The sequence below is a fragment of the Hemiscyllium ocellatum genome, chromosome 3 (assembly GCF_020745735.1).
Source record: "Hemiscyllium ocellatum isolate sHemOce1 chromosome 3, sHemOce1.pat.X.cur, whole genome shotgun sequence".
Lineage (NCBI taxonomy): Eukaryota > Metazoa > Chordata > Chondrichthyes > Orectolobiformes > Hemiscylliidae > Hemiscyllium > Hemiscyllium ocellatum.
In genome coordinates this window covers 32401561-32426795 of record NC_083403.1, presented here as the reverse complement: position 1 = coordinate 32426795, position 25235 = coordinate 32401561, and the positions used below count along the sequence as shown (strand labels likewise).

The 25235-nt window shown below is 40.5% G+C and overlaps 1 protein-coding gene across 2 annotated transcripts in view; it reads right to left on the bottom strand.

Annotated features, from left to right (window-relative positions):
* Positions 1–25235, bottom strand: part of pdss2 (prenyl (decaprenyl) diphosphate synthase, subunit 2) — a 182068-nt gene that overhangs the window by 5524 nt on the left and 151309 nt on the right. Inside the window, exons 8-9 of one of the 2 annotated variants that reach the window (XR_009647406.1) lie at positions 22947–23066; positions 12745–12780 (exon numbers count right to left, since the gene is read on the bottom strand). Coding sequence is in view for 1 of the 2 variants with exons in the window: in XM_060856518.1 (XP_060712501.1) it covers positions 12745–12780 (36 nt within the window). In the remaining variant the exon portion in view is untranslated. The remainder of the gene's footprint in view (positions 1–12744; positions 12781–22946; positions 23067–25235) is intronic. The other variant, XM_060856518.1, reaches the window with a different exon arrangement.

Genomic DNA, 25235 nt, shown 5'->3' with positions numbered 1-25235 from the left:
TTAAAAGGAGATCAAATCCTGGGAGAGAGGACAGGGGGAATTTATCAAGATGACATGAGAGATGAAGGGGCTTCAGTTATGTGGAGATTGCAGAATGCAGGATTGCTCACTTCAAAAACATTGGAGTTAGCAACACTAGTGGGCCATTCTAGATTGCTCTGCCACTTAATAAGAACATGACTGATCTAGTCCACTCCACTGTCCGCTCCCTTGTGTCTCAAAAAGTCCAAGTCATCCTCAAATAAATCCACTGATTCAGCCTCCACTGCAATAGAAAACAAAGGGGAATCTTGTATGTACTTCTCAAATTGACAAGGGTTCTCATAAAGGAAGTGGGAAGGGACTATTTTCTCTGGCAAATGGATCAGAAACCAGAGATCATAGATTCAAAATATTTGGCAAGGCCAGAGGGACAAATGAAGAGAAAAGTCTTCATGTAGTCCATAAGATCTGGAACACATCAAGAAAGAAAAAGCAAAAGACAGTAGATTAAGTAGTTAAAAGGGTCAAAATATTTGAAGATTATGGGAAACAGCGAACAATGGGACTAAATTGGGTGACTTGTTTGAAGAGCTGACACAGGTGCAATGGGATGAACAAATCCTGTCTGTAAAATTCTATAAAGTCACTGTGTTTTTATCAGGAGACATTGCTGCAGTGTTGGACAGCTGTGAATTTGTTTTTTTTTTGGCAGTTCAAACAGGCTCTTTCTAAATAGATTCTGAATATAGATAGTGGAAGCTTTGTAGTGTGAATAAACTTTGCTTGCCTTGTCCTGACCATAAATCCAGCCTGCCTCAAGTACGGTGGCCTACACAGTAGCCAACAAACATTCCATGTACTGAAACCCCTCAGCTAAGGTGTGCAGGCGTACCACAAAAGGGTGAATGTGGTGACAGCAGAGATGGGTTTACACAGATAACTGCCATTATAAAAGTGGATGCCGAAATTTAGCAGTGGATATGAAAATGAGAGTAAAATTTTCAAGTTTAAACTGGCTATTAGTTCCTCAGTGCAATTAGCTCATCCTCATTTGAAAAATTCTGGTCCTGACTCTCTTCTCAGGGGATTTAATTCAGAAGTAGGGATGTCTTATTTCAGTCATACGGGAGTCTTGGTGAGACCGCACCTGGAATATTGTGTACAGTTTTGACCTTCCTGCCTAAGGGAGGATATACCTGCCATTGACAGAGTGAACTGGAGGTTCACCTGGCTGATAGAAGGGCTGGCAGGACTGTCCTACCAGGTGTTATCAGCCAACTGGGTCTGTGTTCACTGAAGTATAGAAGGTTTAGAGGAGATCTGATTGAAATATCTAAAGTTCTAACAGGGCTGGACACACAGATGCAGAGAATTTTTTTTCCCAGGTTGGGGACTGTAGAATCCTGGGACAAAGTCTCAGGATACAGGGTAGGCCATTTAAAGTTGAGATGAGAAAGATTGTTTTTCCACTCAAAGGTGAACCTGTGGAATTCTCTATCACAGAAGGTTGTGGAGACCAAATCACAGAATATATTCAAGGAAGAGATACATAATTATTTAGATTTTAAAGCTATCAGGGATTGGAGAGAAAGCAGGAATATGGCATTGAAATAGAGGATCAGCCATGATCACATTGAAATAGAGGATCAGCCATGATCACATTGAGTGGCTGAGCAAATTCAAAGAATTGGATGGCTTACTCATACTCCTAGTTTCTATGTTTCTACAATATACGAGACATGGTCTCACCAAGACCCTGTATAACTATAATAAGACATCCCTACTTCAGAACTCAAACCCTATTGCAATGAAGGCCAATGCACTATTTACCTTCCTAATTATTTGCTGCACCTACCCGCCTTCTTTCATTGACTATGTGTACCAGGACACCCAGAACCTTTTGTACTTGCACACGACCCAATATATTTAAATAATTCAAAGTTTGTGCGAAGATTTGTAGCTCGGGTGCTTGTTGTTGTGGTGCTGTTCGCCGAGCTGGAAGTTTTAGTTGCAAACGTTTCGTCCCCTGGCTAGGAGACATCATCAGTGCTGTGGAGCCTCCTGCGAAGCGCTTCTTTGATGTTTCTTCCGGTATTTATAGTGGTCTGTCCTTGCCGCTTCCGGGTGTCAGTTTCAGCTGTCCGCTGTAGTGGTTGGTATATTGGGTCCAGGTCGATGTGTTTGTTGATGGAGTTTGTGGATGAATGCCATGCCTCTAGGAATTCCCTGGCTGTTCTCTGTCTGGCTTGCCCTATGATAGTAGTGTTTTCCCAGTCGAAAACATGGAAATAGAAAAAACACACCGGATCATCAACGCCACACTCACAGGAATCCGATTCACGAGAGAAGTAGAAAAGGATAGCCAACTCCCATTCCTAGACGTGATAGTACAGAGAACACCGAACGGAGAATTCACCACAAGGGTACACAGGAAAACAACACACACAGACCAAGTCCTAAACTATGAAAGTAACCACCCCAACACACACAAACGAAGCTGCATCAGGACACTATTCAAAAGAGCTACAACACACTGCAGTACACCAGAACTGCGAAAAGAGGAAGAGGAACACCTATACAAGGTATTCGCCAAAAACGGATACCCGCGCAACTTTATCAACAGATGCCTAAGAGATGGACCACGGAACGAGGACATGCCACAACCAAAAGGACTAGCCACACTACCATACATCAGGAGCGTTTCAGAACTGACAGCCAGACTACTGCGACCCTTAGGACTCATAACGGCACACAAACCAACAGCCACGCTCAGACAACAACTCACTAGAACAAAGGACCCAATACCCAACATGAGCAAAACTAATGTAGTTTATAAAATACCATGCAAGGACTGCACAAAACACTATATAGGACAAACAGGAAGACAGCTAACAATCCACATACATGAACACCAACTAGCCACGAAATGACACGACCAGCTATCCCTAGTAGCCAGACACTCAGACAACAAGCAACATGAATTTGACTGGGAAAACACTACTATCATAGGGCAAGCCAGACAGAGAACAGCCAGGGAATTCCTAGAGGCATGGCATTCATCCACAAACTCCATCAACAAACACATCGACCTGGACCCAATACACCAACCACTACAGCGGACAGCTGAAACTGACACCCGGAAGCGGCAAGGACAGACCACTATAAATACCGGAAGAAACATCAAAGCAGCGCTTCGCAGGAGGCTCCACAGTACTGATGATGTCTCCTAGCCAGGGGACGAAACGTTTGCAACTAAAACTTCCAGCTCGGCGAACAGAACCACTACAATATTTAAATAATACTCTGCCTTTTTTAGTTTTTCACATTGAAGTGCAAAACTTCACATTTAGCCATACTGTACTGAATCTGACCACTTATTTTCCCACTTATTTAACTGGCATAGATCACCCTGAAGCCTCCTTGCATTCTCCTCACTTAATTCCACTTGTTTGTGTGTCATCAGCAAACTTGGAAATATTACATTTGGTTATCTCATCCAAGTCATTTATATATCATGAACTGCTAAAATCCAAGCACTGATCCCTGCAATACCCATAAATCTGAAACTGCCAACTGGAAAAAGACCCATTTATTTTCAATCTCTATTTCTGGTTTGTCAAGTCAATTTGTAATCCAAGTCAGTATATTATCTGAATACATGTGCTTTAATTTTGTCCACTAGCCTCTTCTGTGGGATCTTATCAAAAGCCTGCTTGAAATCCGAACACACCATATCCACTGGTTCTCCCTTACCTACTGGAATTGATCCTCAAAAAATTCCATAGATTAGTTAAGCATGATTTCTTTTTCATTATTCCATGCTGACTTTGTTTCATTCCCCTAATTCTTTCCAAGTGTTCTGTTATCATACCTTTAGTAAAAGATTCCAGCATTTTCCCCACTATTCATGTTAAGCTAATTGGTCTGAAAATGTCTGTTTCTTCTGTCTCTCCTTTTTTAACATTTGCCACCCTCCAATCTGCGAGAACTGCTCCAGAGTCTATAAAATAACCTCTCATTCTCTAGCCAGATGCTGCCTGGCTGGCTGGGTATTCCTAGCACTGTCTACTTTTGTTGCAAGGTAGTATTTGTTGCAAGGTTTTCATTCAAAATAGTTCAGGGAGGTCATAGCAAGGGGCATACAAATAGAAACAGAAGCAAGTTCTATTCGGAAAATAACTACTTAACTGGATTGCTGAAAAAGCACCTGAACTACACAGAATTTGTACAGTTGGAGACTCAAGACTGCACCTAACACTATGGGCAATTTAGCAAGGCTAATCCACCTAACCTGCACATCTTTGTAACTGTGGGAGGAAACTAGAGCACCCGGAGGAAACCCACGCAGATACAGGGAGAATGTGCAAACTCCACACAGACGAGGCTGGAATCGAACTCAGGGCCCTGGCGCTGTGAGGCAGCAATGCTAACCATTGAGCCACCATGCCCTTTCTTGAAGATTTTTCTTCTTGAAAAAGTAGAGCTGTGCCTGCGATTAAGTAATGTTCAGCTTTCACATATCCAGGGGAATGTAGCCTCAGGAATGGAAGGTAACCGGCTTGAACCTCTTTGGTGCAGTTCATGACTTACAAGACTTAGTCAAACAAAGTGTAAAACCATAATCCTTTGTGAAGATTTAATGAAATTTGATAACCCATAATTGCACCAATGTTGGAAATGGGCTCTGTCTTGACTGCAATTGGTGTTTGATGTGTTTTGTCAGGTATAGTTGACCACAGTTGGTTTGTTGGGAGAAAGTGAGGACTGCAGATGGAGATCAGAGCTGAAAATGTGTTGCTGGAAAAGCGCAGCAGGTCAGGCAGCATCCAAGGAGCAGGAGAATCAACGTTTCGGGCATGAGCCCTTCTTCAGAATTCCCGAAGAAGGGCTCATGCCCGAAACGTCAATCCTCCTGCTCCTTGGATGCTGCCTGACCTGCTGCGCTTTTCCAGCAACACATTTTCAGCACAGTTGGTCTGTTACCCATATTTGCCTTCATTTTAAGTTTGGGCTGTTGGAATATATATTACATCTTCCTTTGTACAGTCTGAACCATATTTTGCCAGTAGTTTTGTGAATGCTTGCTTGAATAAGTTTTATTCTGAATAAAACTGTTTTTTTTGTTGACTAAAGAAACGTGGCTGACTTGTTTCTAAGACCAAATCAAACATATCTTAAGAATGTACTGTTTATATTGTTAACCATTTCACCACAGTGGTTAAATTTAAAATTTGTTATGACCAGCAGAGATGTCAAAACTCAAAAGGAATCAAACGTTGTAACAACAAATTGATTATAAAATCCCCTCCGGAGACACGCACTTCCCCAACTTTATTACCCTCATCAGCCCCACAATCAACTGAGAGCTCTACACTCTTCCAATTCTGGCTTCTTGTCCACTCTAAGATGTCATCCCTTCTCTAACACCAGCTGTACGCTCAGATGTTTAGGTTCCAAGCTCTAGAACTCACTGAATGCCTCTCGCTTTATCTTTAAGACGCTCTGAAAAAAACTTCTTCGACCAATCTTTCCATCACTTGTCCTGATGTGATCCAGTTGTCAATTTTTATTTGATAACACTTCCTGTAAAACACCTTGGAATGCTTTATTATGTTCACATAAAATGAAAGTTGTTGAACAGGAATAAGTACAAGATCTGAAGGTTGTGAGATTTCATCTAATGGTAGAATTCCAGAGTGCAGAATTGTAGAAGTTATAGATGGAGATGCCCAAAGAGAGAACGTGCAACTTGCATATAAAATGTAGTTGTCATAGAAACTAAAATAATAAAATTTCATTAACAAAATAAAGTTTTAGTTTTAAAAAAAAATTTTAAACCACTTAACAGCAGCAGACCAATAATGTCTTTGGGTAGTATAATCAAAAAGAGAATTTGTAACTAACAGTAACAAGGCATGATTTGCATAAATATGAAAAGATTTGTTCCATTGCATTTTCTAAGATGCAACTAAAAAGACATTACCATGGCCTACAGAAGGAACCAGGACATCTCTGAGGCCGTTCACCCCCGTGACGTTTTAAAAAATACTCACCATAGAGATTGTGTGGAAAAAAAATGCTCAACATGCTTCAACACATTCTATCCCACTCCCTCTTCCATGCCCAACCTGTCATCATTCTATCGTATTTATAGGTTAATTTTAATTCTATAATAACATATGTATCTGGTACATAATTAAAATCACAAAACATTTTAAATATCTGACACAAATTGTTTTTTTTCCTCAAAGTTAGGTAAATCAGTGCCAAAGTAAGCAAGCAGAAATATGGTAACACATTCAAACCTAAATATCACTGCACTGCAAATAACTTAATAAAATCAGAACAATAAAGGCACTTACAAAAAATTGTTAATCAGAAACATGCGCTCTTAAGCATGTTCTCATTTAACACAATCTTTCAATAAGCAGTGAATAATACATTATTGACAGAATTTAAGCATTGAATAAAACAATTGATGAAAGAAAAACAGCCACATTTTATAATTTAGTTGAAATGATCAGTGTTAAACTGCCTAAAAAAAAGACCAAATCCATCAACACCAATGAAATCACAGCTCTCAATGTCTGGATTGGATGCTTGTTGTAAGAAAATTAAATGAGGCTGTGTCCTATACATTCATCCTCAGCCACAAGAGTACAGTTCATCCATTTTAATTTGCAATCATCACATTTAAGACCTGATTGACTCTGGGCAGATTTATGGATCAGTTTGGGTTATAGAGTCACTTCCAGTTCAGGCCATTAGTTGTGTGTATGTGTAATTTGGTTCTCAGTGCCCGAGAGTACTGATTTCAATCAAACTCTTCTCACCCATGGACCTTTGTGGATGCCCAAGAGGAGGGCATACAGGATGGTCGTGCATAAATCACAGGCATATGCTTTTGAAGGCAAGAAGTGGCCTGTGGTGGTTCTGCATATTTATCACTGCCGTAGGGAATGTACCATGGCCGATTGTACTCAGTGCCACGGTTTATTTATAGTGCAATGCTACTGCTGCTGAAGGTGCACTGGAATGGAAACATATCACGTAACCACATTTTTGTTTGACATAATCAAAGGAGGCTGCAAAAATGGTTTCTATCTTTTTCTCTTCTGCTCTCTAAAATGCCCAGCCACTCAGTGATAGGATTAATCACTGGTAGAGGTCACAAATATGTTTCTGAATGCTTCAGTGTTATATTCTACATTTAATATGTAAGCCAGATAGTGCCATGAGACAGGGGAGCCTAGTTTGCAAGATTTTCCAGGCTCTACCCGAAGGATGGCCCCATCTCAAATAAATCATCTCCTTCACGGTCGAAGGATAGCTTTCTTTTGTGATAGAAGTGAAGAAAATAAATTCCTGAAGAGACAAGCAGTCAGAAGGGGCTTAGAAACAAGATCCATGCCAGTAGATCATGGAGGAGCGAGTGGTGAAAGGCGTGGAGACCAGTTATTGCATGCATCACCTGTGGAAATTTGAGCACTGAACTGCTAAATGGTTGGTTAATTTGTTCAAACCTAAAACATTCCTGCAAGATTCTAACACACAACAGCACTCCCACTTTAACAAAGAGCCTAGTATATCTCTCAATACACATAACAAGAGGCCTCCTCCATTTACTAATGAAGAATTAGCCCAACCCCTCTCACAAATGTGTGGGCAAAATATCTGTAAGCAATTGTTTCTGATCATTGGAACTGGAATGAAGAATCACAACCACTCTGTGGACTTAAGAGTATATTTAAAACAGAGATGGTTAGGTTCTTGATTGTTAACGGGATCAAGGGTTACAGGGAGAAAACAGGAGTATGGGGTTGAGAAATTTATCGGCCATGATTGAATGGTAGAGCAGACTCAGTGGGCTGAATGGCCTAATTTCTGCTCCTATGCCGTATGGTCTTATAACTCAGCAATGCACATAACCTTTCCAAAAACATCAATTCCCTACACATCTAATTCCTCAGCTAAAATCAACTACGTAAATACTCCTAACCATTGCACCAGCCAAACTTATACAACATGAGAGGAAGAGAAGAAACAGTATGCAATAAGCAATTCAAACAGTCCATAGTTGGAAGTAGCTTGAGAAGATAATGTACAATAACTCAGATGAGCAGGATAATATTTGTAAAATGTTGCTTTTTTTTTCTAGTCTCCCTCAGAACCTTTTTCTTGAACTCAATAAAAATGTAATTTTAAAAAAAAACACATGAAAATAGCCAAATTTAGAACAACCAAACAATTCTGTCCCATGGCAGGTATTTGCCTCTTTATCAGAGATGAAAGAGAGTGGATGAAATGAGTGAAAGGGATTTCCATACTGGCCCAAATCTACCAATCAATGCTGACCACAAAATTTACCTACTTTCCTTCCTGGCTGATTTTGCATTGAATGATTGCTCCAAACTCAGTGAGGGCAGGAATCCTCACAGGGAGTCATGGAGAGAATCCAGGCAAAAGCCAGGCACCTTTTTACATACTCTGGCAAGTAAAGTTTAAATCTCCCAGAATTTTGCTGTAAATCCATTGGAGTGCATGGGTGAATGGGTAAACATGTAGGGGTATAAGCAGGTGAGGCAAATAGGTAAGGGGCAGGCTAAGCAAGTCCTGTAAAACCAAATAAAGGACACTTTGGCTGTAGGATTTGGGAGGAGTGGAAGGTTGGAACGGAGGTGTCAGAGAGTGTGATTTAGGAGTTAGAGATAGTTATCGAGGAGTTAGAGATAGTTATTGAGGAGTTAGACGACATTTTCCCATCGAATATTTCTTGGGTAATTACCCATGTAAGTCATTCACAGAAAGTCAAACTCAGACACGTATTTGTTTGGAGCATTCCAGGGAGTATGTGAATTGCCAAGAAGTGTAAACTTCTCTGATAATTCCTGTGGAGTCATTGCGATGAAAAGCATGTCTTTAGCTATCCAGAGATTGGACGGTCTGGATCAGTATGCCCTGAATAGTCATCTTGGTGCTATCACCAAAGCTTCCTTTCTGCTTCTCTGGGTGGAGTCAAATATACAGGAATAAAAAAAAACAGGAAACGTTAGGATCTTGCAGTATTAAATACCGGAGTCAAATTTCTTCAGTTTCGCTTTTCTCTGTGACAAAGAGACTGCCTTCTGATTCCTTCCCAAAAAAAAGTATGCAATGCACTGTTCCAATCTGAGGAAAGTACAGCATTTAGTACAGCATTCCATCATGACCGCTAATAAACTATCAGATTAATTTTGTTCTCTCTAAGAGGTCACAAAATTGATGATGGTTGGCAACTATGTGGACAGTGTGTCTGAATATTCAGCATGCCTTCAATAAAGTTCTTTCATGTAAAGCTATTAGTAAAAAATTGAATCCTGCAATCACATTGAAGATTTGTGCTCCAGAACTTGCCATGCCTCTAGTCAAGCTGTTCCATTACTGCTCCAGTACAGTATTTATCAGAATGTGTATAATTGCCTAAGCATGTCTATTACACAAAAAGCAGGACAAATCCAACCCAGCTAATCACTGCCCCATCAGTCTACTCTCAACCCTCAGTAAAGTGTTGGAAGGTATCATCAACAGTGCTTATCAAGCAGCAACTGCTGAGTGATGCCCAGTTGGGTTCCACCAGGGGCACTCAGCTCCTGACTTCATTACAGCTTTAGTTCAAAAATGGACAAAAAAGCTTAAATCCTCAGATGAAGAGGAGAGTGACAGCCATTGACATCAAAAGCTGCATTTGATTGTGTGGGGAATCAAGGAGCACAAACAAAACTGAAGTCAATGGGAATCAGGTGGAAAAGTTTCTGTTGGTTGGAGTTACACCTGGCACAAGGGAAGATGGTTGTGATTGTTGGAGGTCAGTCAACACCTGTGGTTGCAGGAGTTCCTCAGGATAGTGTCCTCGACCCAACCATCTTCAGCTGCTTCAACAATGAACTTTCCCTCCATCATAAGGTTAGAAGAGGGAATGTTCACTGATGACTGCATAATTTATACCATTCGCATCTCATCAGATACTGAAACAGTCTACATTCATATGTCGTAAGACTGGAAAATATCCAGATTTAGTATGACAAATGGCAAGTAACATTCATGCCACAGAAATACCAAGCAATGAGCGCCTTCAACAAGATTGCATCTAGCCATCATTCATTGATATTTAATAACATTATCATCACTGAATCCCCCACTGCCAATGTTCTTGGGGGAGGTTACTATTGTACAGACACTGAAGCAGACTAGCCACATAAGTACTTTGGCTACAACAGCAGGAACACTGCTGCAGGTAACTCAACTCCTGACTCCCCAAAGCATATCTGCTATCTAGAAGGCACAAGTCAGGAGTGTGATGGAATATTCTCCACTTACCTGGATGTGTGCAGCTCCAACAATACTTAAGAAGCCTGACGTTGTCCAGGGGAACAAAAAACAGCCTGCTTCGTTGGCATCACATCCACAAGCATTTCACTTCCTCCACTACCAACACACAGTCACAGCAGTGTGTCCCATCTACAACATGCATGCAGAAATTCACCAATGTTCCTTAGGCAGCACCTTCAAATTCATGACCACTTCCACTTAGAAGAACAAGGGCAGCAGATACATGGTAATACCACCACCTGCAAGTTCCCCTACAAGCCACCCAAAATCCTGACTTGGAAGTATATCGCTGTTCGTCTATCACTGGGTCAAAATACTCAAACTCCCTCTCTTACACCACTCTGGGTCAATCTAGACCAAATGGGCTGCAACAGTTCAAAACAACAGCTCACTATCACCTTCTCATGGACAATGAGTGGTAGGCAATAAATGTTGGCGCAGAGACATCCATCACCCATGTCCAATAAATACTGTAAGTGGAAAAAAAATACTGCCCGCCAAATAATTACTAGGCTGTCACATGTATAGACTGAAGTTACCTTTAATGTAAAGCAAGTTGTTCAAAGAAATTTAAGCACCGTGGTTTTGGATTTCAGACTAGGTTTCCACGATACAAAAAGAATGTTTATTCCATGATACTAAACAGACAAAACTAAAACAGCTGAAAAGGAGAAAGTGAGGACTACAGATGCTGGCGAAGTCAGAGTAGAAAAGTGCGGTGGTGGAAAAGCACAGCAGGTCAGGCAGCACTTGAGGAGCAGCAGAGTTGACATTTTGGAAATAAGCCCTTCATCAGGAATGAAAGTTGAGGAAAATAGGTCCAAACCACATTCTATGCACCTTTGCAATACTCTGAGTTGCAGAATAACTAAAAGTAATAGCCAACAAAAACCGAGCTCCATATTAAATCTACACTGGATACAAATAATGAAATGGAAAATACTGCCATGAGATTTTTCCCCAATTAAGAACTGATGACCTAAATGAGATTTGAAATGGTTATGCTGTTTCTCTCTCTACAGATGCCACCTGAACTTCTGAGTTTCTCCAGGATTCTGTGTGTTTGTTTCAGATTTCCAACATCAGCAGTATTTAGTTTTTAGTCCCAAGTGTATGTTAGTTCCTTCAGGATTAAAGATATCTTTCATCCACAGCACTAGATGTAGTTCACATTAGTTTTGTGAAATATGCATCATGAAATGTTCAAGGTTTGTTTTGAAATGTTATGCAGTTTTTTTTTTGCCCTGTCATTGATGGTTTGTGTGCACATAAAGGAGGATATAATTTTGTTTCCCTTTCATCCTCAACCACAGCTTCCTTTGGAGTCTTTTTACTCTAACCAACCAATTCTCTCTAAAATGAGTTGCCATGAATTCCAGCAGAGGCCACTGAATTAATCTTGTGATTAAAATGCAGAGTAAGACTTTCCTCCATTAAATTACCCAAATAACTCTTGAAAGATCTTTTGTCACTTAGGTGGTTTGGAATTTCATCCTAGTTCAACCAGTTGATGTTCATGAGATGGTTCTTGCCTGTATCATCTCTCTGGTTTCAATGTTTCCCATGTGAGCTGAGTAAGCATGGATGCTGCACAGTTCCACACTAAGTCTGCTCCGTCACCTTCCCTCAGACTAAGACCAAATTAACAAAGCCCAGACCCGTCAGCAAACCTGCAACCTTCTTGGGTCTGTACAGCTAAAGTAGGCATGGCATATACTTGCTGTGTATTCAGAAGGAATTTTATGTGTTTGACTGTTTGTCAAAGTCTACTCATTCCACTATCCTTTAAAATGTTTTATTAGGAAATGAAAAGGCACAAGAACAACAATGCACAGCAAACAGAAGTCCCCACCATAAGAAAAGGCAGCTGGAGTAACAAATTGATGAGTTCTACCATATCTAAACTTGCTTGCTCATTAAACAAGACTATGTCAGACTGAAGGAACTGTAGGCTGTGAAAATAGTGACAGAACCTAATGCCCCTTCTAGTTATTATTTTGAATTAAATAGCTGATCACAAACATACAAACGAATACTCTTACATTAAGAAGCATATTATTAGTGTTGTTAAAAATAGATGTGAAGGTGAACCTTTTGTCTTGTATTCATAGGATTGAAACTCACACAAACCAACTTTAGAGATGAAACAACAATTTACATAACATAATCCAGTCCTGACCAGACAAGGTGAAGCGCTTCAACTTTAGGTGTCTTTTTAGCAATGTTCAAGCCTTTGTCACCAAGAATTCATCATTTCAATATATAACTACTGAGAAATATTTGTCCTTTATTGTGTGTAATTGATACCTGTTGTGGGATGGCAAAAAAAGCAGAAGCCAATTTTATTTATTTAATATACATGAATTACAATGTATCAAAAACTTGAGGACCTACCTTGGCATAATCAGCTTGTTTACCATTTACTTTAGCCTAAAAATCAAACGAAAATAGATAAATAAGTATTTTGAACCATTCTCCTGGAAATTATTTAATGGCAAAAACTATATATTGGCTAATTTTCTTTTAATTCATCATTACTTATTCTCTGAAAAATTCTGGAGAACATAAGCTTGCATTGACTAACATTTCTAATTGTAATGTTGATGCAAATTTGAGAAGAAACTGTGGATGCTTATAATCTAGAGGTGCTATGAAACACTAGTTTTACTTCTTTGTTCAAATTTCATCAAGACTTGAATATCATGATTTGAACACTCCAAAAAATTCCATACGAAAACTCGGTTTACAGAAAATGCATATATTAAACAGCTGTTAAAACTTTGATACAGCGCATTGTACTGGGGCTTTTGATTTGTAGAACTTTGCTATTCTGAAAGGGATGATTATATTTCATTTGAGAGAGTCTCAAATGTACTCATCCATTGCTACGATTCTTTCTTCAATCAAAAGCAGGATTGTTTGAGTTACTGCAGACCTGTTAGTATCACTGTCTGAATAATTCACTTCTGCAGGGTAGAATTCATTTGGTCAATTCTCTTCTCCTCTCCTCCTTCCCCATCCACAAAAGAACTCTGAGCTTTCATAGACTAATTATGAATCACTAATCATAGAGTGAATTAAAGCTAACCAAATAACTTCAGTTTTTGTTATTTGTTTCACACAGAATTGAATTCAAGACTCAGTGTGGAATCCAATTCAGTATAGCCGGGCACTGTTGGCAGTCAATGCATTTTCAAAAGTCACTCTTCTAAGATATGAATAAAATTTGAAATAAATAAGTCCTTCTTGGATCATCCCTCAAAGGCTGAGTATGACTTAAGTAACATCATACACTGCCCATAAACATTTCATACTACTTTAGCCAAATAATTCATTTTTCCTCGTAATTTGTTTTTTTTAAAAACAAGGAAAATTAAGTACAATTGGAATCCAATGCTAAACAGCAAGCTATCACCTTGTATAGGATGGTATCCTACACTTTTAACCAAACTGCTGGTTAAAAGAACTGCAAAACTCTCCATTGTCCCATTAAAAACTAACTACCCTTTGGTGGGGTAGCTGGGCTGGTGTCAGAAAGTGGGAACTTAAGTTAGTTCAAATATTGAGCATGGTTGGAGTTCTGGTTGGAGTGAAGAGTTCCTCTCCATCAGGCCTCATTATACCTAACATGAGAGAATCTGATGCCAAAAAAGAAAGAAGAAAGCAGGAATTGTAATCTAACTGGCGTCTTTCATTTTGTCAGAAGGCCCCAAAGAGCTTCATAGTCAATGAGCTACCTTTGAAATAAAGTTTCATTATAAAGATAAATAAATATGAAATCATTTGCAGCAAGATTTCACAAAAAGTAATGAAACTATAAAATTAATTAATGTTTGGTGATGTTGATCAAAGAATAAATGTTGGTGAACACTGGGATAGTTGCTCTACCTTTTGTAAATAGTATTGCTTTGTCTACAATCGGATGCAGCTTGGTTAAAATATCACCTAATGCTGCGACATTCCTTCACAGTATACTGAAGGATCAACCTCAATTATGGGAACGAAGCATAAAACGTAAATGTTCCATGACATGGTTCAAGAATCCTTGACCTGATGACATGAATGCATTCCATTTAAGAATATATATAAATATATATTTACATTAGTTTTCTTTGGAACAGTAACAACTTCTGTTAAAAAATGTGAGAATTGCAATATCATTTAAAACACTGAAATTGTACAGGAGTCTGGATTTTATTTTTAAAAGTCTGCCATTTACCTTATTGCTTATTAACACACAGTGAAAATACAGCACCAAGGAAACTGGCATAACAGTTTGGCTTAATAAACTTAGAGAATTAAGTTACCACTTTGAGTATGCAATGAACCTGGTGTTCTGGGTATACATTACTAATTATCCTGAAATGCCAAGCTGTCATTTTCCGAATTTGAGTTGTATTTTATTGTTATGAAGTTATTTATAAAATATACCTCCGTGACTTTCTAGATGTGATGAAATTAAGACATTTTGTATAATACATCGTGAAATATCTCTCTCTCTCTCCTGGTAAAAGTATCAGTCAGTCTGACATACTGCACAGAATAGAAGCTGGCACAGTTTAGTTCTTACAGGCTGTAAGCTTCAAGATTGGCAATCTCACTTAGAAAGGTCATAGGATACTAGTGTGGGAAATGGAAATGCCATCCTGAGTGTGCTCTCCTGATATCAGAGATAAAAGACATTTAAAGGACATTATTGGGAAAAAGAACAGGAAACTCTATATGCTACCTAGGCATCGTACATCCGTTCCAAATATTTTCATACTGTCAGTCCATACCCAAAATCCAACATGAGTTCTGTTCCACAGCACCAATTATCACCTTGATCATTAGCAAACTAAATGTTAATTGAAATGGGTAAAGTAAAAAAGATAGATGGTTCTCTTCATTCTTTGAGTTTAGCTCAACAGCCATATCAAAAACAGATAAAATACCTGCATTTATCTAAAACCTTTAACATTGCAAAGGTCCTAAGATACTTTCAATAAGCAAAATTGATTCAAGTAGTAGAACATGAAAACTTAAGGCAGTGGCTCAAAACAAAATCAAAATTAAGGTTTGATGTTGCCTTTGAAGTAGGACCACAAACACAAGACAAACATTTTATTTTGAGAGGTCCAAAAATATTGGGTGCAAACAGCTGAAGGCTGTCCCACCAATCATAAGCTGACATAGAAGAGAAAAGGAGAGAACGCAAGACCAAAATCAGATAAACAAAAGTTAAGCACAGACACATGGGGATCAAGGAGGAAATGTTTCTCTGTATCTTCTCCAGGAAATCCTTTCAAAATCCCAAATGCCCTCCATCAAATCACCTGTAAGTCTCATTCATTTGATGGAGTACAGATGGAGTGCAGCATTCCCTTAAAATATAATCCTTGATCTTGACAATATTCTGGCAAATTTGCTCGATATTCTTTCCTAGGTCATACAATCTGTTCTAACCAGTGCTGTCCAAAAGGGTCATGAAATGGTTTCATATCAGCTTGCTTTTGGCACTTTTGGCTCCCATATTCTAGATAAAATGTTACAAGGGGGTCAGGTTGGAGACCCTTTCATGAGCTGCTCTCCTGTGAGGTGCTGGTAAAACCTAATGGTTATTTCAGGGTGCCTTGTGTCTTAGCATTAGCTTCAGCATCATCTTCCTTTCCCTGAGTCATACAACAAGAGGTGGATTGCACGGGGACAGGGGGAATGTGGGTAAGCCAGGATATTATGACCCTTTGGTGATCCATACCCAGCTCCTCCTCTCTCTGCCCCACTTTATGCTCATTTCATTCTTCAAGAAATCTCTGTTTTCTTTGGACTTGGATGCTTTATCCACTGCCCTTTGACATGCAATTGCGTCAGGATGACTGAAAGCCCAGACTGAATAGAACAGATTGAAAATAACCATAAAACAAAAACTGCACTGGGCTCACCACATAAATATTGTAGCTGCAAGAGCAGGTCAGAGGTTAGTAACTCTGTAGCGAGTAACTCAATTCCTGTTTACCCAAAGCCTGCACACCACCTATAAGCCTCAGCACAGCACCATGGTGGAATACCATGCACTTGGCTGGATGAGTGCAATTCAACAGTTAAGAACTCTGACATCATCGAGGATAAAGCAGCCTGCTTTATCCATCACTTTCAACATTCATACCCTTCAGCTCAGTGGTAGCAGTGTGTACCATCTACAAAATGCCAAGGCTCCTTCCACAGCATCTTCTGAACCGATGGTCTCTTTCACCTAAAACAACAAGGTCAGCCAATGTATGGAGTACCAATACTTGAGGATTCTCTTAAGGTTAACATGCAGGGTCAGTTGGCAGTTAAGGTGGCAAGTGTAATGTTAGCATTCATTTCAAGAGTGCTAGAATACAAGAGTAGAAATGTACCACTGAGGCTGTATAAGGCTCTGGTTATACTGCATTTGGAACATCGAAAGCAGTTTTGGGTCCCATATCTAAGGATGGATGTGTTGGCATTGGAGGGGGTCCTGAGGAGGTTTACAAAAATGATCCTGGCTATGAAGGACTTGACACATGAGGAATGGTTGAGGACTCTGAGTATGTACTTGATGGAGTTCGGAAGAACGAGTGGAGACCTCATTGACATATAGAGAATACTGAGAGGTCCGGCAAGAGTGGACATGGAGAAGATGTTTCCACCAGTTGGAGAGACTTAGGCCTGACGATATAGCTAAAAGTGAAGTAACAACCCTTTAGAATTGAGATAGAGCATACAGATGTACAGCACAGAAACAGACCTTTCAGTCCAACTTGTCCATGCCAACCAGATATTCTAGATAAATCTAGTCCTGTTTGCCAGAGTTTGGCCCATATCCCTCTAAACCCTTCCAATTCATATACCCATCCGGATGCCTTTCAAATGTTATAATTTACCAGTCTCCGCCACTTCCTCTGGCAGCTCATTACGTGCACATACCCTTTGTGTGGAAAATGTTGCCCCATGGGTCCCTTTTAAATCTTTCCCTCTCACTTAAGCCTATGCCCTCTAAGTTTTGGACTCTCCCACCTCAGGGAAAAGACCTTGCCTATTAACTCTATCCACGCCCTACATGATTTTATAAATCTCTATAAGGTTACTCCTCAGCCTCCGACACTCAGGGAAAATAGCTCCAGCCTATTCAGCCTCTCCCTATAGTTCAAACCCTCCAACCCTTGCAACTTGGTTGTAAATCTTTTCAGAACCCTTTCAAGTTTCACAGTAGCCTTCCATTGGCAGGGAGACCAGATGAGAAGGAATTTCTTCAGCCAGTGTGTGTTGCATCTGTGGAACTCATTTCCACAGAAGGTTGTGAAGTCCAAGTCTTGAGTGTATTTAAGGCAGAGATAGATTCTTGGTTAGTAAGGGGATCAAGGAAATAGGGAGAAGGCAGGAGAATGAAATTGAGAAACAAACCACCCATGATCGAATGGCGGAGCAGACTCAATGGGCTGATTGGCCTAACTCTGTTGCTATATCTTGTGAACTTGTGAATGTTACAAGTACTGCTCCAAGCCTGACATCGTTGAATTAGAACTATCCTGCTGATTCTTCTGGGTCAGTGCTGGAACTCTATTCCTAACAGTACTGTGGCTGCCCTGCACCACAGTTCATGGCAACAGCTCACCACTACCTTGAAGGTCAGATAGACATATTTTTGATCAGTTGGGGAATCGAATGTCACGGAGAAAGGGTAGGAAAGTAAATGTGAGGATTCAAACCAGCCATGCTCCTTTCAAATGACTGAAGCCAAATGGCCTACTTCTCTTCCTATTTTTTCTAGTCTTCTCAACGGCAATTAGGAACTGGCAGCAAATACTAGCCTAGCCTCCAATGTGCACCTCCCATGAGCAAAAATATTAAAACACGCCTATCACCAACTACTGAACCACTGGTAGATCTGATCTCAGCCATTGTTGCTTGCTAAAGTATTGGAGTCTTTTACATTTTTCACTTTAGTTTAGGCTGATATTGAATTGAATTGAATTTATTGCCACGTGTACCGAGGCACAGTAAAAAGGTTTGACTTGCGAGCAATACAGGCAGACCACATAGTTAAGTAGCATAGATAAGTAAATAATAGGGAAACAGCGGCAAAAACAAAAACACGGTCAGGTGAATGTTAAGAGTTTGTGAGTCTATTCAGTATTCTAACAACAGTAGGGTAGAAACTGTTACAAACCCAGTTGGTGCATGTGTTCAGGCTTCTGCACCTTCTCCCCAATGGTAGGGTGGGATGGATCTTTAAGAATTCTGGCAGCCTTTCCTTGACAGCGGGCCTGGTAGATGGATTCTATAGATGGGAGGTTGGCCTATGTGACTGTCCAGGCCGAGTTCACCACTCTCTGTAACCGTCTCTGATCTTGAATGGTACAGTTGCCACACCAGGTAGTGATACACCCAGATACAATGCTCTCGATAGTGCACCTATAAAAGTTGGCAAGAGTATTCGCCTTCATGCCAAATTTTCTCAGCTGCCTGAGGAAGAAGAGACATTGTTGGGCCTTTGTAACCAGTGCGTCCACATGAAGAGTCCAAGAAAACTTGTTGTGGATGACCACTCCCAGGAGCTTGACACTCTCCTCTGTGTTGTTAATGCGTAGGCGGGCATGAGTAACATCCCACCGAAAGTCAACAATGAGTTCCTTGATGTAGAATGCTGTAGATGATGTAGAACGCCCAGTTAAATAGAGTACTAGAGGGCTGATGTCTGACCAGATAAGCCAAACTGATTCCACAACTTTAAAACATTAGTAGGAAACAGGGAGGTGGAAAAGTTTAAGTAATGGGGAGAAACTTGAAGTACAATGTAAACTGGGACAGAGAGTAGCTGTAAAGATAATGGGCCTGCTTGATGAAACAGAAGAATACTAAGAACGAATGCTGAATTGTGCAAACTAACCTAAGAACCAATAAGACAACTCCACTGACTAAACACTGGCTTCTTCAACAGTGGGACATTGGAAGTAATGCTGGACTGCTCTGGTGATCATTCTTGACTTTGCTGATGCTGTTGAGATATATCTTTGATTCAGGTTAGGGTCACTGAAACTTATCTGAAAATGAAATTTTCCTCCAAGTTGGGAAAATATTAAAAAAAAAATTACAGGGGCAGTTAAGCCATATCAGACCTCCTCACGAATGTGTATTTGTCACAGATTTAGTTTGAATTTCTAGCTCCTTAATCTATCCACATTTTATTATAAGAACACCATTAAACTTTATCAAGGATGATGTCTTAGGGTTAATTGCCTCTAATAAGAACACAATCTCTCCTGATACAGTTCATTCTCAAGGTGATTCACAGTAATAAAGATTCACCGTACCATTGGAACAAATGATTACAAAGTACTGCTTTCTGAGCATTAATTAAAAGCTGTAGAAGACCAGGTGGAATAAGACATTATTATGCGTACACAGCAGGGACCTTTCAATAAAACCATATTGAGGTTCTGTACTCACTAATATCTGCAAACCTGGGAAGTGCACTGCTTTTACTATACAGTGTGCATGCTCCTATTAAAAAAAAACTACCAGCACACTTGCATTTTCAGGTACATGAAAAGCCAGAAGAGTTGTGTGCTACTTTTAATTGCTTCAGATTTGCTTGACAGAATAAGCATTATGCTGTGTATTTACACGAATTAAAGCATTCTGCAATTTTCGTATATTTAGGAACCTCGATTATCTGGCATTTGATTATCAGAATATCGGATTATCCGACAAGGTTGCAAGGTCCTGCTCTTCGGCCCAACTATGTTATCCGGCATTCGATTAACTGAACAAAATACTGCCCGCCCGTGTCCTTCGGATAACCGAGGTTCTTCTTATATGTGGTTCACCTAAAATGAAGAAAACCTACAGGCAACATTGCCCACACATTCTTATTTCACAGCAAACAGAACAGATTGGATACAATGGAGTTCTTCCAAAAACAGGATGAAGAACACACTAGCTCCATTATCTTTGGTACACGTAAAAAGATTGACCACTGTTTGAAATAAAACTAAAGATTAAGCAGTTTGGCAAATATATTCAAATACAGCAACCTTGATAAACCAGTTACAACAAATCCTCACGTATGCTGCAATTTCAAACTACTTCCCTACTTATACAATTTAGCACTTCCTTTAACGTAGAATTTTATAGCAGCAGGGTCTGCCATTTGACACACTGAACCTATATCAGCTCTTCCAGAGGGATATATATATTTAAAATCTGATTGAAGATTTGTAGCTTGGGTATCCGTTGTTGTGGTTCTGCTCGCCGAGCTGGAAGTTTTTGCTGCAAACGTTTCGTTCCCTGGCTAGGGAACATCATCAGTGCTGTTGGAGCCTCGTGTGAAGCGCTGCTTTGATGTTTCTTCCGGTATTTATATTGGTTTGTTCTTGCCGCTTCCGGGTGTCAGTTTCAGCTGCAGTGATTTGTATGTGGGGTCCAGGTCGATGTGTCTGTTGATGGATGTTCTTGCCGTTTCCGGGTGACAGTTTCAGCTGTAGTGGTTTGTATATGGTGTCCAGGTCAATGTGTCTGTTGATGGAGTTTGGGGATGAATGCCATGCTTCTAGGAATTCTCTGGCTGTTCTCTGTCTGGCTTGTCCTATGATAGTGGTGTTTTCCCAGTCAAATTCATGTTGCTGGTTATCTGAGTGTATGGCTACTAGAGATAGCTGGTCGTGTCGTTTTGTGGCTAGCTGATGTTCATGGATGCGGATTGTTAGCTGTCTTCCTGTTTGTCCTATATAGTGTTTTGTGCAGTCCTTGCATGGTATTTTGTAAACTACGTTAGTTTGGCTCATGCTGGGTATTGGGTCCTTTGTTCTAGTGAGTTGTTGTCTGAGCGTGGATGTTGGCTTGTGTGCTGTTGTGAGTCCTAAGGGTCGCAGTAGTCTGGTTGTCAGTTCTGAGACGCTCCTGACGTATGGTAGAGTGGCTAGTCCTTTTGGTTGTGGCATGTCCTCGTTCCTCGGTCTATCTCTTAGGCATCTGGTGATAAAGTTGCGTGGGTATCCGTTTTTGGCAAATACCTTGTATAGATGTTCCTCTTCCTCTTTTCGCAGTTCTGGTGTACTGCAGTGTGTTGTGGCCCTTTTGAATAGTGTCCTGATGCAGCTTCGTTTGTGTGTGTTGGGGTGCCACACACACTGCAGTACACCAGAACTGCGAAAAGAGGAAGAGGAACATCTATACAAGGTATTTGCCAAAAACGGATACCCACGCAACTTTATCACCAGATGCCTAAGAGATAGACCGAGGAACGAGGACATGCCACAACCAAAAGGACTAGCCACTCTACCATACGTCAGGAGCGTCTCAGAACTGACAGCCAGACTACTGCGACCCTTAGGACTCATAACAGCACACAAGCCAACATCCACGCTCAGACAACAACTCACTAGAACAAAGGACCCAATACCCAGCATGAGCCAAACTAACGTAGTTTACAAAATACCATGCAAGGACTGCACAAAACACTATATAGGACAAACAGGAAGACAGCTAACAATCCACATCCATGAACATCAGCTAGCCACAAAACGACACGACCAGCTATCTCTAGTAGCCATACACTCAGACAACCAGCAACATGAATTTGACTGGGAAAACACCACTATCATAGGACAAGCCAGACAGAGAACAGCCAGAGAATTCCTAAAAGCATGGCATTCATCCCCAAACTCCATCAACAGACACATTGACCTGGACACCACATACAAACCACTACAGCTGAAACTGACACCCGGAAACGGCAAGAACATCCATCAACAGACACATCGACCTGGACCCCACATACAAATCACTGCAGCTGAAACTGACACCCGGAAGCGGCAAGAACAAACCAATATAAATACCGGAAGAAACATCAAAGCAGCGCTTCACACGAGGCTCCAACAGCACTGATGTTCCTTAGCCAGGGAACGAAACGCTTGCAGCAAAAAAAAATATATATATATATCCCCATCTCTCCCCTAATTCCGGTTTCTTGATTCAAGCCACGGATTCTGGAAAAATATTCCATGCCCTCTAATCTTCAGCCTTTCAGCGATCAACTTAAATTTATGCCCTCCAGCAACAGATGCAAAGATCAGTGTAAATAATTTCTCCTAATGACTGTACTTTTTAAAAAAAAATCATGGGATGTAAGCATTCCTGGCTGGGCCTGCATTTATCGCCCATCTCCAGTTGTCTTTGAGAAAGTAGTGGTCAGCTGGAGGTGGTGCAATCCCTTTGAGGCAGAAGACAATGTGATGCTTTGTACTGGTATCAATAGATATTCTTCCATGATAAAATGAGTGACATTCTGAATTAGGTAGACATCGAGTTTTGAAAAATATAACACTGTCATGAAATTTGTAAAAATACATAACAAAACATTTTGATTGAATATTAACTATTCAATTGAATTGAATATTAATTACTAAAAATATTCATCTTGTCTCATATCATTTTCCACGTTAACATATTTGCAGTAGACTTTGTATTTGCAAAATCCATTCCATGTCAAGTATTTAGCACGAGGACAAACATTTCAAATTGGAAATTACTTGAAGTGCAATTGGTATAAAATTCCCTCTACACAATCTTCCACTCAGATGTCTCAATACCTGGAACGAAGGATGATGTTTCTGATTGCAGGAGATCAATCATCTCAGCGCCAGCACATCTCTGCAGGAGTTTCTCGGGGTAGTGTCCTAGGCCCAACTATCTCAAGCTGTTTTAATGATCTTCGCTCCAACATAAGATCAGAAGTGGGAACACTCATTAGTGATTGCACAATATTCAGCAGCATTCACAACTCATCAGATACTGAAGCAGTCCATGTGTATATGCAGCAAGATCTGGAGTATGTTTGGGCTAACAAGCCGCAAGTAAAATCATGCAATACGTGTGTAAAGTAATTACCATCTTCAACAGGAAAGAATCCTGACATTCAATGGCATCATCATCATTGAATCCTCCACAATCAAAGGCCTGGGAGTTTACCATTGACCCAAAAACTGAACTAGACCATCATATAAATAACTGTGGTGATAAGAACAGGTCAGAACACTGCAGGGAATAAGTCACCTACTGACTCTCCAAAGCTTGTCCATCATTGACAAGGCAGAAGTCAGGAGTATGATAGGATAATCTCCAATTGCCTGTATGAGTGAACTCCAGCAACACTCATATTAGACACCAGCCAAGACAAAGCAGACTACTTGATATGCACTACAGCTACAAGCGTTCACTTCCTCCAATCAATGCTCAGTAATAGCAATGCATACCATTTAAAGATGCAACTGCAAGTTCCCCTCCAGTCCACTCGCCATCCAAACTTGGAAATACAGCGCTGTTCCTTCAGTGTCAGTGTCAAAATCATGGAACTTCCTCCTTAATGGCATTCTAAGTACCTTCCTTAAGGGTAATTACACAAAATAGACTGTAGTTGACCTTCTCAAGGACAACTGGGAATGGGAAACAAATGAAGTTCTAGCCAGTGATAATCACACTAATGAAAAATACACTTTCAATCCTCCTATTTCTCTACATTCAATCTGTGTAAGCACACAGCCCAAAGATTTCCACAGTTTCCAGCTATTCAGTGCACTATGACTGAAAAGATTTATGGTGAACCTTCCAGATGTTTTTCTGCAGCAACTGCACCAAACCTCAGCCTGTCCTTCAGCAAGCCAGTGTTAGGAAGTGTTATCAAGCCACATCATGATGAACCACTCTAAGTGTTAAGACCATGTTGTGCCACCTGTCATATGACACACCAAACCATCTTTGATCACAAATCTATCAGGCAATGGTCAGGGTGTAATACCTTGGACTGTGCCAGACTGCAAAACTCAGTCAAAGGAAATACTTTGCAAATAGGTCTTGAGTAGACCAAAGTAGATTTTTCACTGAGTCCATGAAATCCCAGGTGCTGTTGATCTTTGTCTCAGTGGACATCCCTAGGAAACAGATTGTAGAACACAGAGCCACATGTCACAAAGCAGTTCAGGATGAACTTCAATAGAACCCACTGCATTTCTTTTCAGAGCTTCTTTCCAAATGCAAATTCCATAAGGACATGGAGCATCATCTCTTCACCCCAACCCACAACCACCTTGAGGGCAATGCATAGAGGGGATGAGAGTCCAGGCGTGTGGGAAGGAACTGATGAGAAGGACCCTTCTGATCACCAGCCAAACCACACTTTGGTGCTTGTTTGCAAGTCATGGTGATGATTCATTCCACCAAATTACTTTGCCAATCTGTTTGAGGAACCATTTGGCAGGGTCTATCATCTCCTCTTCCCTCAGGGCCTTGAGGATTTTACACACTGACCACTGGATAGACTTGTGATCAAAGATGTTTTACTGCAAAAGGGACAGATGGTATGACACGGTCTTACCACATGGAGTGGTCCATAGCAACATAGTCAGACATATCCCTCATTACACTTTGGTCAGATATGTACTCGGTGTATGCATACTGACAGCTTAAAGCAGCTTACACAAAGGTGGCCATTACAATGAGGGTTGTGTTTGAAGCATTGTCTCTTCATTATCCAGGGGTTTATACGTCATGTCCTTGCGAACATAACCCATCATCAACCACCAGATAAAACAGATTATGGCTCTGGTGGTCACCACATGCAGAAGTGAAGAATGGGCCAGACATGTGTCACATACAGCAACACCAAGAGCATCCCATTTTTGATGACCAGGTTCTTAACCACAATGGAGAGGGAATGTTGCTTTTGTTTGATCATGGCTACTTGCTCCTTCCATTTCTTAGTACACATCTCAGCTCTTCTAAGCTATATCCCCAACATCTTCATGCATTCTGAGTCGACAGTGAAAGGGACAAAGGATCAGTCATTCCAACTCCCTAAGAACACGGCCTTACTCTTGACTGAA